At 45.4% G+C, this 15462-nt stretch overlaps 1 protein-coding gene across 1 annotated transcript; it reads left to right on the top strand.

The window, feature by feature from the left end:
* Nucleotides 1-7619: 7619 nt before the first annotated feature.
* Nucleotides 7620-9520, top strand: LOC123448781 (calmodulin-1). Its single transcript, XM_045125784.1, has 2 exons — nt 7620-7820; nt 8847-9520. The coding sequence occupies exons 1-2, from the start codon at nt 7745-7747 to the stop codon at nt 9218-9220; spliced, it is 450 nt and encodes a 149-aa protein (XP_044981719.1). The 5' UTR covers nt 7620-7744; the 3' UTR covers nt 9221-9520.
* Nucleotides 9521-15462: the final 5942 nt, after the last annotated feature.

The following is a 15462-nucleotide window of genomic DNA, read 5'->3' as shown; positions in this document are numbered from 1 at the left end:
AAGAATCTTGTCGGAGGTATTATACCTCTCAACAAGGGCACGAACATGAAATCCCAATTTCATCTCTTGGAACATCTCATATGTTCCGTGACGCTCGAAATGTCTTAGCGCCTCAGTTCTAAGCCGTTTAAGCATTCTGCACTGACCTATTATGTAGCTATCAAAACGTGTATGTCAAATGTTCACAACATCCATAGACGACGCTTGGGATTCAGCACACCGAGCGGTGCATTAAGGACATAAGCCTTCTGCGCAGCAATGAGGACAATTCTCAGTTAATGGACCCAATCCGCATAATTGCTACTTCTATCATTCAACTAAGTTTTTTCTAGGAACATATCAAAAAACGTAGAGCTATAGCGCAAGTTATAGCATAATTTTCAAAGACCTTTTTAATATGTTCATGATAATTAAGTTCATCTAATCAAATTATTCAATGAACTCCCACTCAGATAGACATACCTCTAGTATTCCAAGTGATACATGATCCATGCCGACTAGCCCGTGTCCGATCATCACGTGAGACGGACTAGTCATCAATGGTGAACATCTCCATGTTGATCATATCTACCATATAACTCATGTTCGACCTTTTGGTCTCCCGTGTTCCGAGGCCATGTCTGTACATGGTAGGCTTGTCAAGTCAACCTAAGTGTTTCGCGTGTGTAAATCTGGCTTACACCCGTTGTATGCGAACGTTAGAATCTATCACACCCGATCATCACGTGGTGCTTAGAAACAACGATCCTTCGCAATAGTGCACACTTAGGGGGAACACTTTTCTTGAAATTTTAGTGAGGGATCATCTTATTTACTACCGTCGCTCTAAGAAAATAAGATATAGAAACATGATAAACATCACATGCAAATCATATAGTGACATGGTATGGCCATTATCATCTTGCGCCTTTTGATCTCCATCTTCGGGGCGTGGCATGATCATCATTGTCACCGGCATGACACCATGATCTCCATCATTGTGTCTCCGTGAAGTTGTCTCGCCAACTATTACTTCTACTACTATGGCTAACGGTTAGCAATAAAGTAAAGTAATCACATGGCGTTGCATCTCATACAATAAATTAAGACAACTCCTATGGCTCCTGCCGGTTGTCATACTCGTCGACATGCAAGTCGTGAATCCTATTACAAGAACATGATCAATCTCATACATCACATCCTTTTGGCCATATCACATCACTTAGCATACCCTGCAAAAACAAGTTAGACGTCCTCTAATTGTTGTTGCAAGTTTTACGTGGCTGATTTGGGTTTCTAGCAAGAACACTTCTTACCTACGTGACAGCCACAACTTTGATATGCCAATGCTATTAACCCTTCATAAGGACCCTCTTCATCGAATCTGATGCGAATAAAGTGGGAGAGACAGACACCCGCTAGCCACCTTATGCAACAAGTGCATGTCGGGCGGTGGAACCAATCTCACGTAAGAGTACGTGTAAAGTCGGTCCGGGCAGCTTCATCCCACGATGTCGCCGAATCAAGACAAGACTAGTAACGGCAAGCAATTGACAAAATCATCGCCCACAACTTTTGTGTTCTACTCGTTCATAGAATCTACGCATAGACCTGGTTCGGATGCCACTGTTGGGGAATGTAGTAATTTCAAAAATTTCCTACGTTATGCAAGGATCTATCTATGGAGAAACCAGCAACGAGTAAAGGGGTAGAGCATCTTCATACCTTTCAGGATCGCTAAGCGAAAGCGCTGCTAGAATGGGGTTGATAGATTCGTACTCGCAGCGATTCAGATCGTGGCGGATTCCGATCTATGCACCGAACGATGGTGCCTGCGTGTTCAACACGCGTGCAGCCCGGTGATGTCTCCAGCGCCTTGGTCCAGCAAGGAGGGAGGATAGGTTGAGGAAGAGCTCCGGCAGCACGACGGCGTGGTGACGGTGGAGCTGCATGGTATTCCGGCAGGGCTTCGCCAAGCACTACGGAGGACAAGGAGAAAGAGAGATAGGGCTGCACCGAGGAGAGATCAAACTTGTGTCTCAAACAGCCCTAAAACCCCACATATATATAGGAGGAGAGGGAGGAGGGTGCCCACCCTTTAGGGTTTCCACCCCAAAGGGTGCGGCAGCCCTAGATGGTGGAGAGGTGGTGCACCAAGGTGGGCTTTGGGCCCAAGGCAGCCCCTCCACTTCTAGGGTTTGGCCCCTTACCCCTTTCATGCGCCTTGGGCTGATAGTGGTGGTGCACCAGCCCACTTAGGGCTGGTTCCCACGCATCTATTGGACCATGTAGCAGTTTGGGGCTGGTGGCCCTTCCCGGTGGACTCCCGGAACCCTTCCGGTGGTCCCGATACATTACCGGTGTCGCCCGAAACACTTTCAGTGCCAAATCCTCACTTCCTATATATGAATATTTACCTCTGGACCATTTCGGAACTCCTCGTGACGTCCGGGATTTCATCCGGGACTTCGAACAACCTTCGGTAACCACATACACTATTCCCCTATAACCCTAGTGTCATCGAACCTTAAGTGTGTAGACCTTGCGGGTTCGGGAAACATGCAGACATGACCGAGACACCTCTCCGGTCAATAACCAACAATGAGGTATGGATAGACATATTGGTTCCCACATGTTCCACGATGATCTCATCGGATGAACCATGATGTCGGGGATTCAATCAATCCCATATGCAATTCCCTTTGTCTACCGGTATGCTACTTGCCCGAGATTCGATCGTCGGTAGCCCTATACCTTGTTCAATCTCGTTACCGGCAAGTCTATTTACTCGTTCCGTAAAACATCATCCCGTCGCTAACTCCTTAGTCACATTGAGCTCAGTATGACAGTGTATTACCGAGTGGGCCGAGAGATACCTCTCCATCACACGGAGTGACTAATCCTAGTCTCGATTTGTACAACCCAACAAATACTTTCGGAGATACCTCTAGTGCACCTTTATAATCTCCCAGTTACATTGTGATGTTTGATACACCTAAAGCACTCCTATGGTATCCGGGAGTTGCACAATCTCGTGGTCTAAGGAAATGATACTTGACATTAGAAAAGCTTTAGCAGACGAACAACAGGATCTAGTGATATGCTTAGGATCAGATCTTGTCCATCACATCATTCCCCAATGATGTGATCCCGTTATCAATGACATCCAGTGTCCATGATGAGGAAACCATGATCATCTATTGATCAACGAGCTAGCCAACTAGAGGCTCACTAGGGACACATTGTGATCTATATATTCACACATGTATTACGATTTCGGGTTAATACAATTATAGCATGAATAATAGACAATTATCATGAACAAGGAAATATAATAATAACCAATTTATTATTGCCTCTAGGGCATATTTCCAACACGAATCTCAGCCAGAAGACATGACGGAGAGTGAAGATTGCAAACTTGCCAGAAGTCGCTTAGACGCCTGCCCCATGGTCGGCGCCAACTGTCGTGGGAATGGACGTGACAGTAGAAGTGTAGGGTACGAAGGGAGAGGGCAGAGTCCTAGCTATGGCAAGCTTGTACGCAAGATGTATGAGTTGAGGCCCCTCTCGTAGAGGTAACAACCCTACGTCTCAGTGCTCCGGAGCTCTTGCGGTGTGGAATGCGTGTTACACGGGGTGTGAACCCTTGTGCCATAGGGGAGGGGTGGCTTATATAGAGTGTGCTACCCTCATCAAAGCCCCATCATCTAAGGGTTCGATCAATAGAGTCTAAAGGTCTACGTTACTGATAACGTATGTATGTAATTAATGCTATTCATGATGATCAGTCGAACGCTCGCCTGTTGGCCTCCCTGGAGTGCCTTCTGGTCTTCTGCGTCGACTAGTTTCTTCCGAGTGGAAGTTGGTTGTTGAATGAACGGGAACATCTTCCGAGTGACTTCTTACTGAGTGACCATGGCTATCTAGTCGGAATCTTCTTCGTGGCCGCCAAGTTAATAATGAGGTACCCTTGGGTAGGACATCTAGGTCAGGCCTGTGACCCTACCCTAGGTACATATCCCCTACAGCACCTCCAATATATATAGGCATCCGACACGGGCTCAACTCTTGGGCCTCGCACATATCCTAAAGCCCATGTGTTCCTTCCCTTAAGCGCACGACCCCTTAGATTCTCGTTCACTTGGTTGCGAGCGAGATCGTAGCCGACTCGGCTAGTCGGTAGTGACCTCTAGCAAAGCATGACGACTCCCAGTGTCCGATGAAGTTGGTTAGGAGAACCTGTACTTCATATTATGTTCCCTTTGCCAGACGATATATGTTGTTGTGCACAAGGCGATATGGTCATCCTTGTTGCAGCACGACCTCTTTCTCGTTCCAGTGAATCCGACCAACACTTCAGATTATCTCATAATCCTCATCGCATGGCCATGTATATTCAGGTGAAATTGCCCGAGGGGGCCATAGTATATCTCTCCTGTTCGGAGGGGCAAATCCCATCTTGCTCGGCCATGTCTCGCAACATGGGTCTGGACAAGCCCGAAACCTACCTTTATAACTACCATGTCACGGAGTAGCATTTGGTCAGTCCAAAGCAAGTCTGTCACCATCCTGAGTACATGCGCCACCTCAGGTCTTAGGACATAGAACGTATGTTGTACTAGAGACTCGCGGATGACCTATTGTTGCATCTCATAGTTGGGTCTGTCCAACTTAGACCTTATCTCGACTAGGATCCGATTACGTCGAATTCGACCAGATCTTTGTGAGTCCATATTATCCGGCTAGCATCCAATGCTACATAGTTAGTGAGACCGGACCATCCACCGTGTCATATGCTAGTCTGATTGGTTGCATGTCCACACAACCCTTTCGACTAGGGACCATTTAGAACACTCATCATACAATGGATAATCTCACAAACAAGTCACCTACTTGTCGGTACACATCATTGATAATATCCAAGGACTATATTTATTCATAAACAAATAGGAAATATCATCATGATTGCCTCTAGGGCATATCTCCAACAATTGTGACTTATACCCTCGTGTTAGACGGAATGAATATTGATTATGAAATCTTGGAGAGTATAGAACTCCACTCTTGCATGTTTAGAACTTTTTTTGCAAACTCGCATATGGATTCAGATAAAAGGATTCGATTTCACTTTATTTTTTACAAATCTATCAGTTTTTATCAAACAGTCTAGCCTCTTGACTATTATTGGGATACTCTCACTACTCACATCTACTTAAGCTCATATGCAAGTTGCCATTAAGGGCGGTTATTTCTCATAAAAAATATCTCCTACTTAAAAATAAATATACATGTTTGAACCACTAAAAATTTAGATGTATATTTAGACACGACCCTAAATGCATATTCATACATGATTGGAATTGAACCACTAAATATGCATGCCCTGTTGCAATGCAGATGCCCTTTTACTATTGATGTTACATTTAAACCTTTATGATTGCTAGATAGTAGAAATCCAATATTGTTTTTTCTTGTGAAGTGTAGTTCACTTTATTCCCTTCTTGTTAGAGCCGTTGGTCGAGATCTAGGGCCTAAACAATTTGTGACCATAGACTGCTCAGAGTTATCCTATTTGATCTTCAAGCGCAATCCTTTAGTTGCTCTATTGCATATTTGAGCCATAATACCATACATTTCCAATCAATAATCGACTACTCGGTTTACTTCATGTGAGTTGTTACTATCTCTTAAAAAATGTTTTTGCATTTGTCTTATGAACAATTGAATTCATTATCGGCCTTTGAATTTTACTGCAAATTTGCTACACATTTTTTATTTGAGAGATACACGTGAGCTTTTTTTGTTTAGGTTTGCTAATATGAATAGTTCATCTCATACCCTCTAATAGAACATGACAAGAAATGGGAAGAATTAACCTACTGGGAGGCATGATCAAGGTCATCGCTCATGTTAGATGACATTGTTACGGGCGCCCACATACGGTGTGTATGCATGTTACCTACAACGTCGTTGTTTCTTCCCTCGGTCGGGGGAGTGGTCCACGAGCCACTGCCTGTAGGCAATATCTTTGGGCCAGCAACTATCGTTGATCAAGGGTACATATAAACCAGAATAGGAGAGGGGGTGGTGCTCTACGCCGTGGTAGGCAGAGGAAGCGAGGCTGGGAGAGGAGGGAGCAGACGACCCTATGGCGGGACAAGCGACGACTACGTCATCTGAGTTGTTGAATTTGTGCCTTGTGCAGTGGGGATAAGGGATGTGTGTTGCGTCTGTGTGGTGAGAGGTGAGGAATAGCTTTTCCTTTTTGAGGAAGGCAATTTATTTATTCGGAATAAAGAGGAATAGCTTATTTTCCCTTTTCCCTTGTGAACCGAGAGGTGTGACTATTATGCAATGAGAGAAGTGTCAAATATTCTAGAAATAGCAAAAAATCTTTTAAAGAGAATAGCCAAACAAGTGATCTAGAGAATGTCCTACGTTGCTACAAAGCGGGATGCGACTCACTCCACTCAAAGAAAAATATGATGCGACCCACTCAGCTCAAGGTGGTCACGCGCTTGCATCTAGCGGCTAGCCAATGTATGCAGATTTTGCGTTCGTATACATTCATTGACCAGTTTTTCTTGTCCACCGTAAAAAACATGCATACCATATACTCCATTCGTTTTTAAATACAAGTCTTTTTAAAGATCTATTACAAACTATATATGAAACAAAATGAGTATTTTAAATATGTCTATATGCATCCTTATGTGATTCATACTGGAATCTTTAAAAAGCCTTATATTTAAGAATGGATGGAGTATATATTTTGGACTCATCCTCTACATCGCATTCGATAAAGAATAAAGCTATGAGATACTGAAATTACTGAGATTTTCAAGAAACTCCAATAATGCACTTGAAATAGCATTTCACAACTTATATTCTCTACTGGCTGATATTCCAACGAGCACGCACAAGTATATTTATCTATTTTATTTTCATATTCAACATGCCTGCAATTATTTTATCATTTTTACATTCAAGATAATAATAGTTTATCCATTACAAAAATATGTTGGGTTATTATGTACTTCCTTCATTTTTAAATATAATTTTTTATAAAGATTTCTATACAAACTACATGCATACATATGTATCTAGACATATTTCAGAATGTTGATTTACTTATTTTGTTCTGTATATAGTATGTATTGAAATATAAAAATATATATTTAAAAACGATGGGAGTATATGATTTTATGTTCTTCATGCATATGTTGTCAAATTAAATTTTTAATACATTGCAACTAAAAAGAAATAATGGAGATGCAGGTGAAGTGGGAAAACGGAAATACATTGCATCAAGTACACTTATCGACTGTTGCTTGAAATATTTTCTATACATGTAAAATTCGAAATGCATTATCTTTCAATATGCTATCAAAGAAATATATTAAAAGATCCGTAACAACGCATGAACATTCTACTAGCATTACATGTAAAAATGGCTTTCTTCCGCAAAAAAAAATGTAAAAATGGCTTTGTTTGAATATATAAGGCAAGGAGGGCAGTTGGAGTAATTCGCCCCGCGACGTTAACGGGGGCGTGGACGGCGGAACGGACCGGACGGGGTGCGGGCGCGCATAAAGCCCGGCAAAATTCCCCGACGCGAGGCCACAAATCGCTCCCGGCCCCCCCTCCTTCCTCCTCTCCCCCGCCCGTACGGTCAAACAAGAGACCCCCCACCCCCCTCTCTCCTCCACCTCCAGTGCTCGCCGCGAGAAGCCGAGAAGGAAGAGCCTGAGAAGGTTGCATCATGGCGGACCAACTCACCGACGACCAGATCGCCGAGTTCAAGGAAGCCTTCAGCCTATTCGACAAGGACGGCGACGGTAAGTAATTTCTGTAACTCCTTGTTTTCTTGTCCCCCTCATAGAAACATGGTGTGTTTTCTCCTACTTATGCTGTGATCCGTCTCAGTCTGGATTCTCTTCGCTTCCCGTTAACGAAGAAACAAGAACACCATTTCATCATCGATGTCTACTCTCTCTCTTTGATCTAGCATAGAATTGGGAGTTAGGGACATCTTATGTGTTACATTAGATGGCTAGAGACTGAAAATTTATGCCCAGGCGTCCAGTAGCCGGAATGCCAGATTAAGGATCGCACATACTGCGTCGAAAGCAAAGGCAAATCGCGGCGCGGCATGCCACCGCCCTGCCGTACTCTGTACTGCCGTCTAGTGCACGGCTGCGGGTCACTATCTCGCGTAGTAACTGCTGTGGAAATTATGTCATCAAATCGATGTGATTGGGTCACGTCAGATTTGACCTCGTCTCGGATCCAGATGTGGCGAAGCGCTAGATCCTACCCGGATGTGGAGTAGTCAGGGCCGTCCAATGTCCAATGTCAGATGCTATAGGTTGAACTTGGCCATGGCAGGGGCAACGGGTCTGCTAGTACCATCCCCTTTGTATGCTGCTTTCATTATGGATCGTATCTGCAGATCTGTTGGAAATTCTTAGGGGGTTGAAACCCAGATCCAGCTATATGATACTAGTACGTAGTAGTACAATTTTAGCACCAGGGAGAATCCTTTGGTGTTGGATGGGGCTGATCAAGTGGTACTAATTGATTTTGGACCTGCTCAGACTTTAGTTTTGGCCTTTGATGCATATGGAGTAAGACTTGAACCAGTTGTTGTAACAGCGTGGTTTGATCTCTGTATGTACCACAGTAATTGATCTCTGTAATAGTACAGAGACGTTGCGAGTTTGATCCATTGTACATGGTGGTTGCTTCATGCGTGCATGTCTGATTAACTTTTTTGTTTGGTTATGATGCTCACTCTGGATATGAAGATGTGATTACCGACTCAGTCAGAAACGTACCTGAAATTGCCGTTGTGTGCTGGACAGGTTGCATCACAACTAAGGAGCTGGGAACAGTCATGCGTTCGCTGGGGCAGAACCCAACGGAGGCAGAGCTCCAGGACATGATCAACGAGGTGGATGCAGACGGCAACGGCACTATCGACTTCCCGGAATTCCTCAACCTGATGGCTCGCAAGATGAAGGACACCGACTCGGAGGAAGAGCTCAAGGAGGCTTTCCGGGTGTTCGATAAGGACCAGAACGGCTTCATCTCGGCCGCGGAGCTCCGCCACGTCATGACCAACCTCGGCGAGAAGCTAACGGACGAGGAGGTGGACGAGATGATCCGCGAGGCCGATGTCGACGGCGACGGGCAGATCAACTACGAGGAGTTCGTTAAGGTGATGATGGCCAAGTAATCCCGCCGATGTGCCGGTGGACGGTGGTATTATTATTTACCGGGGAGGAGGAAATTGTGCTATGCATATTAGTAGTAAGGAATGCGGCTCTCGTTTCCTTGTCTTTGCCCCGAACCAGAAGAAGCGTACTAGTAGACGTAGTTGCTGAAGAACATTCATGGAATCCTCCTCCCCTCCTGCTACCCTGTCTCTCTCCCGTGTGTCATTGAAACATCTTTCTTTCTGTGTGAATCTGCAACACTTGGCCCCTTCGTGATGAACCCTGATTGCAGTTGAATCCGTTTGATTCAAGTTCAGTTATACTCGGCCAGCGGTTTTTTCAGTTGGCAGATGTTGTATTACCTGCGATGGATGTGAGTAGTATGTTCGTCAGGAAACATGCGACCGGCAACCAAAAATGCTGGTTGAATGGCCTGGTCGCATGTGATGTGGACCTCCGTTGAATCGAAATCACTGCGATGTTTGGTGGAGTTTGGCTGGACTAACGTTTGACTGCTGAAGATGGCCCTATCCGCCCGTTTGGTTGCGAGTGTCGGAGATTGGTTCACGGGAAATCTCTCAAGAACCGGTTTCAACACTGGGAAGCTGGATGCACCTACGATTTCACCTCTCTGCTACGATCAAGATATCTGCACAAGACCACGGAGCTTACGAACCAACTTATGGTGTAAAACCTTACTCCTGCATTATGTATTTTCTTTCTATTGTGTTGCACAAGTGTTACAAACTACAAGGAAAAAGAAAACTCTTCCAAAACGTAGATGGGGCTCAATCATTCGTCCTCTCTATGGTGACCGTCTGCCTCCCTTATCCTTGCCATAGGCCTTTCTTTCCAAAACATTGGTGGGAAAAGGCGACCACGGGACGACAATTCAAAAGGGGACAAACTGCAACCTTTTCTGATAAAGGTGGTCTTCATCCTGCTAAAGGCGTCGTCCATGACGCGCTCGTGGGCTCGCCGGTGACGTCCGTCATACGCGACCGGTGTCACATTGCTCTTCTTGCACAAATCTGATAAGTCTTGGGGCTCGCCTTCCGGAGGGACAGTTGCTTGCTCTCCTTTTATCACAAAGGGGAAAGATTCTTCTGGGCCGCGTGTTGGCGCAATCCTTGCCTTCTTTGTTGGCTTTGCACGTCACCCACGTGACAGACGGACTATTGTGTGGTCAATATTGAACGGCCCCTCCAAGCGGAGGGCCTCGCCGGAAGCAGCCTCGCGGGGGAGACCTTAAGAGGCCGCCTGCCGCTGGTGAACGAGCGTCCGGCGAGTCCCTCTTAGAGAGACATCCATCGGGAGGCGGAGGCTCGTGGATGGCCTCCAGAGTCCTCCATTGGGCTAGATGCTGCATTAGGTCTTCTTCGTGTGGGCGACTGGGCCGACAGTAGCCTACGGGCTCGTGGCACGCACGTTCTGCGAGTGGAGCACGAAATGACATGGGCGAAACGCCCCGGGTCCTAACGAACTACAAAACCATGAGATGACGCGTGTCAGCCATGATGGGACAGGACGTACCCACTTCTCCTACGACACCTCGATAGCCGCACATCTGCCTTAAGACTGTCGCGCGCGCCGGGCAAGACCATCATTGCTTGCCTTCCTCGAGATGCCTCCCTTGCGTGCTGCTTCTCCTTCCTTGCGCACACACCGCTCGCCGCTCTCCTTGTCCGCCTCCTTATTCACCTCCACCGCTCCTTCTCTGCCGCCATGGCACCAAAGAGGAGCACCGATGCCGCCGAGGCATAGGTGAAGCCGGCGTTGCTGTCCTCGACCATCAAGAACCAAGAAGGGTTGCAAAAGCTCACCCCTCTGACGGCCAGCGCTCACAATAAGCATAGGGCCACCAAGATCTAGCCGAGCTCGATGCTGGCCAGGGAGTTGTCGGTGACGACGCTACCATTCTTCTTCCTATGCATATTCGCAGGTCTGCTCCCTTCATTCTCAAACTTATTCAACACAGTTCACGAGCACTACCAAATCCATGCGCTCAATCTCCATCCCAACTTGAAAGTGCGTTATATCGACTAGATGGGGGGTGAATAGGCGATTTTTACAAATTCATCACTGAGGAAATTTCTAGTGAGGAAAGTCCTCAGTCCTGAATCGAGTGCAATGGAATAAGTACTCAAGCAAATGTGCAAGCGTGGCTATAGCTTAGTCCTGAGAGTGAGGCAAGATGTTCAGGTTGCACATGTCGCGTGATCAGGATAAGCAGGTGATGAATAACTTAAATGAAGAATTTGAGGTGAGGATTTCAAAGAAAGTCTTCAGTGAAATTTTTCAAAAGTACAGATCAAAGTCACCAACATGCAATTGAGGAAATAAAAGAGTTGAAGAAATAGAACTCGTAACTCGATGAAGACAATGGTTTGATGACCCAGTTCCAACTGCTTTGACAATTGTACATCTGGTTCGGAGCGGCTTGGTGTTCAAACCAAAGGACACACAGTCCCAGGACACACAGTCCATACCGTATTCTCCTTAAGCTAAGGACACACACTCCTCGCCCAACACTCGTGTAAGTCTTCAGGGCAAGCTTCCAAACCCTCACAAACTCGACCACCTGGCGATACACAATTAACTGTTGGATGCTCTAGACCATTGACGCCTAACCGTCTGGAGGATGCACAGTCCTCAAAGGTAACAAGTGTCGGTTCCACACACGAACAATCTCTTCAGTGATGCTCAATCACTTTGGGTTTTGGTTTCGATTTGGGTGTTTGCGATTTTTCCTCACTTGATGATTTTCACTCAAAGTCCTCGAGGATAGGGTTGCTCTAAATGACAAGTGTCAGTTTATCTCGGAGAAGCCAACCAACTATTGGTTGTAGGGGGTGGCTATTTATAGCCTGGGAGCATCCCGACATGATATGACATTAATGCCCTTAATGATATGACCGTTGTGTGGATAAGACTGGGAATAGGTGGCGCGCGGCGCGGCAACGGTCGGATCTTTCAACTGTGAAAGTCCTCGTGTCTCTCATGTTCCTCACTCATAGGCAGTTCGCACTGGTGAAATCCTAACTCCCCAGTTAGTGCAATTTCTTCAGCGACCAGAAGAACTTCGTCTCTGTCACTGAAGACTTTGACTAATATGTGAGAGATTTTCAAAGGCTTCACTCTGAGGATTTGGCATTATAGGCTTTGAGTTGAGCATCATGAGGAAATCTTTCCTTAGTATTACCTCGACCCACTTTAACAGTACGGTGTTCCTATGACTCAAGAAACAAGAAGATGAAACACAAAGAGTAAATCTTCAAGCTTCAAAGTTTTCACTGTATTTTCTTCGGGACACATCGAATTCCTCATATTCAAAGTCTTCATGAGGAATAGCGATTTCTTATCTATCAAAGTTTTCAAGGAATGACCAAAGTCTTCACCTGAAGACATACATTTTTAGGGGTCGATATTCTTCGAATAACTCAAACTCCTCAGTGACTTATAGGGCATGTGTACACTCGCAAACATATTAGTCTCTTAACCTATAAGTTTTCAATCCACCAAAATCACTAAGGGCACTAGATGCACTTACAATCTCCTCCTTTTTGGTGGTTGATGACAAGTAGGCTAAGTTTTCAACGGGATAAAAATATGAAGTGTAAGTGTAGAGTTCAGGAATTTGAAAACAAGATATAGAGAAACTCCCCCTGAAGATGTGCACACTTGAGGAATTTGCTTTGGACTGCAAATGCACATTGATGATTTATAGCATGGAGATACTTGTTAGGGCATATTTATGTCTAAGTAATTTTGGTGATTGATGAAAGTACCTTAGTGGACTAATCGTGTGCATTGAGCATTTCAGATAATACATGACAAAGGCACAAGACGATTCGGCACCCTCCGTGGAATAGAAGCACGATGTCTTTTATGATTCTCTTTGGTGTTTTGAGTCGTGGGAACGCCGTACTATTAAGAGGGGATTCGTATTGGGAAGGTTTGGGTGGAATCAATCTTGCACGCACACACTTTTTTCCATCTCCTTTCCCCTGCAACTATGGAGCTTTTTCCCTCTCTGGTCTTTCTCTTCTTGCAAAAATTTCCCCTGACAGTAGTACCGTTGGACCTAGCGGTAGTACCGCTAGAGCTGGCGGTAGTACCGCTAGAGCTGGTGGTAGTACCGTTGGCCCAGCGGTAGTACCGCCCCTGGTCAGCGGTAGTACTGCTCCAGGACTTTAGTACCGTCATCCTTGCGGTTGTACTACGTCGGACTTTTTACGAAGACTTTCTTGGCGGTGGTTGGCCCGGTAGTATCTTTGCGCTACCATGGGCTTAGCGGTAGTACCGCTGCAGCCAGCGGTAGTACAGCTAGAGGGTCAGCGGTAGTACCGTTGCAGCCAACGGTAGTACCGCCGGGCTCGTGCTGTGAGTGGGGAAAACGGTTGGATTCCCCCCACTATATAAAGGGTTCTTCTTGCTCAAGAACCCTACCTTTGACCCTCCCAAGCTCCATTATTGCTCCCTAAGCTCAAAAGTGCTCGATCTCTCTCCCTAGCCAATCAAACTTGTTGATTTCCTAGGGACTGGTTGAGAAGGCCTAGATCTACACTTCCACCAAGAAAAAATTGATTACCCCCCCACTAATCCCTTGCGGATCTTGTTACTCTTGGGTGTTTGAGCACCCTAGACGGTTGAGGTCACCTCGGAGCCACATTCCATTGTGGTGAAGCTCCGTGGTCTTGTTGGGAGCCTCCAAGCTTTGTGTGGAGTTAGCCACAACCTTGTTTGTTAAGGTTCGGTCGCCGCCTTCAAGAGCACCCATAGTGGAATCACGGCACCTTGCATTGTGTGAGGGCGTGAGGAGAATACGGTGGCCCTAGTGGCTTATTGGGGAGCATTGTGCCTCCACACCGCTCCAACGGAGACATACTTCCTGTCAAAGGGAAGGAACTTCGGTAACACATCCTCGTCTTCATTGGTTCCACTTGTGGTTATCTCTAATCTTTACATTGTGTATGTTATTGTTGTAGACTATTTCTTACTTGCCTTAGCGATTATATTTGATAGCATCATATAGGTTGATCTCCTAGTTGTCATTTTAGAGAACCTTTATGTTGTTAACCCTAACTTGTTAAGAATAGTTAAAAAGTGGTAGTTGCCTATTCACCCCCCTCTAGTCAACCATATCGATCCTTTCAATTGGTATTAGGGCCATGTCTCTTTATTAAGGGTTTCACCATCCGAAGAGTATGGAGGATGACGAGGGAGGACCCCATGGGCAACCCGAGGCCATGGCCTTGACTTCGATCACAAGGGACGACTTGAATGCGGCTATGGACAACCTCAGGACGTCCTTGACGAACGAAGTCAAGACCATGCTTAAAGAGTTAATTGAGGGAATTAAAAGTTCTCCCGAACCGGCGTTGGTGGTTAAACCCGCCAACACAGATTCAGAGGCCAAATCCTCTAGGGAAGCGGGTAATGGTATGCGACCTTCTTCCCCTCTCAAAAATAATGGGACTGGAACATATGCCTCAGTTCCACCTCTCATGGTCTATGGAGGACCAGTTCCTACACCGCGTCTTAATCCTGTTGGTCTTCCTCCTAAGCTTGTTAAGGGTGATTTTGCTAACTGGGTGTTTTCTATTAAGTCTCATTTGAATCACAGCTCAACAAATTTATGGAGAATCATCGAGCAAGGGTACTATCCTCATGACCCAAGCAACCTCGCTCCAAGAGAAGAAGTGGACAATCAATATAATCACTCCACATTGTTTATTCTCCAGTCCGCAGTACCTCCTGAAGATCTTCCTCACTTGCGCCCCTTCACTCTAGCTAAGGACTGTTGGGAGTAGGGATGGCAATGGGTACCCATTACCCACGTACCCTCTGGATAAAAACCCTATTAGGGTAAGGGTATGGGTCAAAAAATACCCATAGGTACATAAACGGGAAAATTTAAAACCCATCGGGTATAGTGGGTACGGGTATGGTTTAGTATAACCCATACCCGTGTACCCATGTACCCTCATATAATTTAAAAATATGACTTAATTATTGTTTACCAACATATTAAACGTATTATATGTATAGAAATCCCGCAGCAAGCCCACACCCAGAATGTGTTATTGTTTACGAGTGTGTATTGTTATCATGAAGTGTTGTTGTTTATACATTATTATGAAAAGTTTTTGTTTATGACTTTGTAATACTCAAATTGATGTGTTGCAAATATGGGTAATTTTACCTGCGGGTACCCATTTACCCTGACGGGTGATGAGTATGGGAAAAAATTGTACCCGTC

The sequence above is a fragment of the Hordeum vulgare genome, chromosome 4H (assembly GCF_904849725.1).
Source record: "Hordeum vulgare subsp. vulgare chromosome 4H, MorexV3_pseudomolecules_assembly, whole genome shotgun sequence".
Taxonomy (NCBI): domain Eukaryota; kingdom Viridiplantae; phylum Streptophyta; class Magnoliopsida; order Poales; family Poaceae; genus Hordeum; species Hordeum vulgare.
The sequence above is the reverse complement of the archived record's forward strand: the minus strand, read 5'-3'. Positions and strand labels throughout refer to the sequence as shown.

Bases quoted from the DNA above. Each gene is read 5' to 3' on its own strand.
- LOC123448781 (XM_045125784.1), top strand. From the start codon at position 7,745: ATGGCGGACCAACTCACCGACGACCAGATCGCCGAGTTCAAGGAAGCC. The intron at 7,821-8,846 runs GTAAGTAATTTC...TGTGCTGGACAG, and splicing joins ATTCGACAAGGACGGCGACG to GTTGCATCACAACTAAGGAG.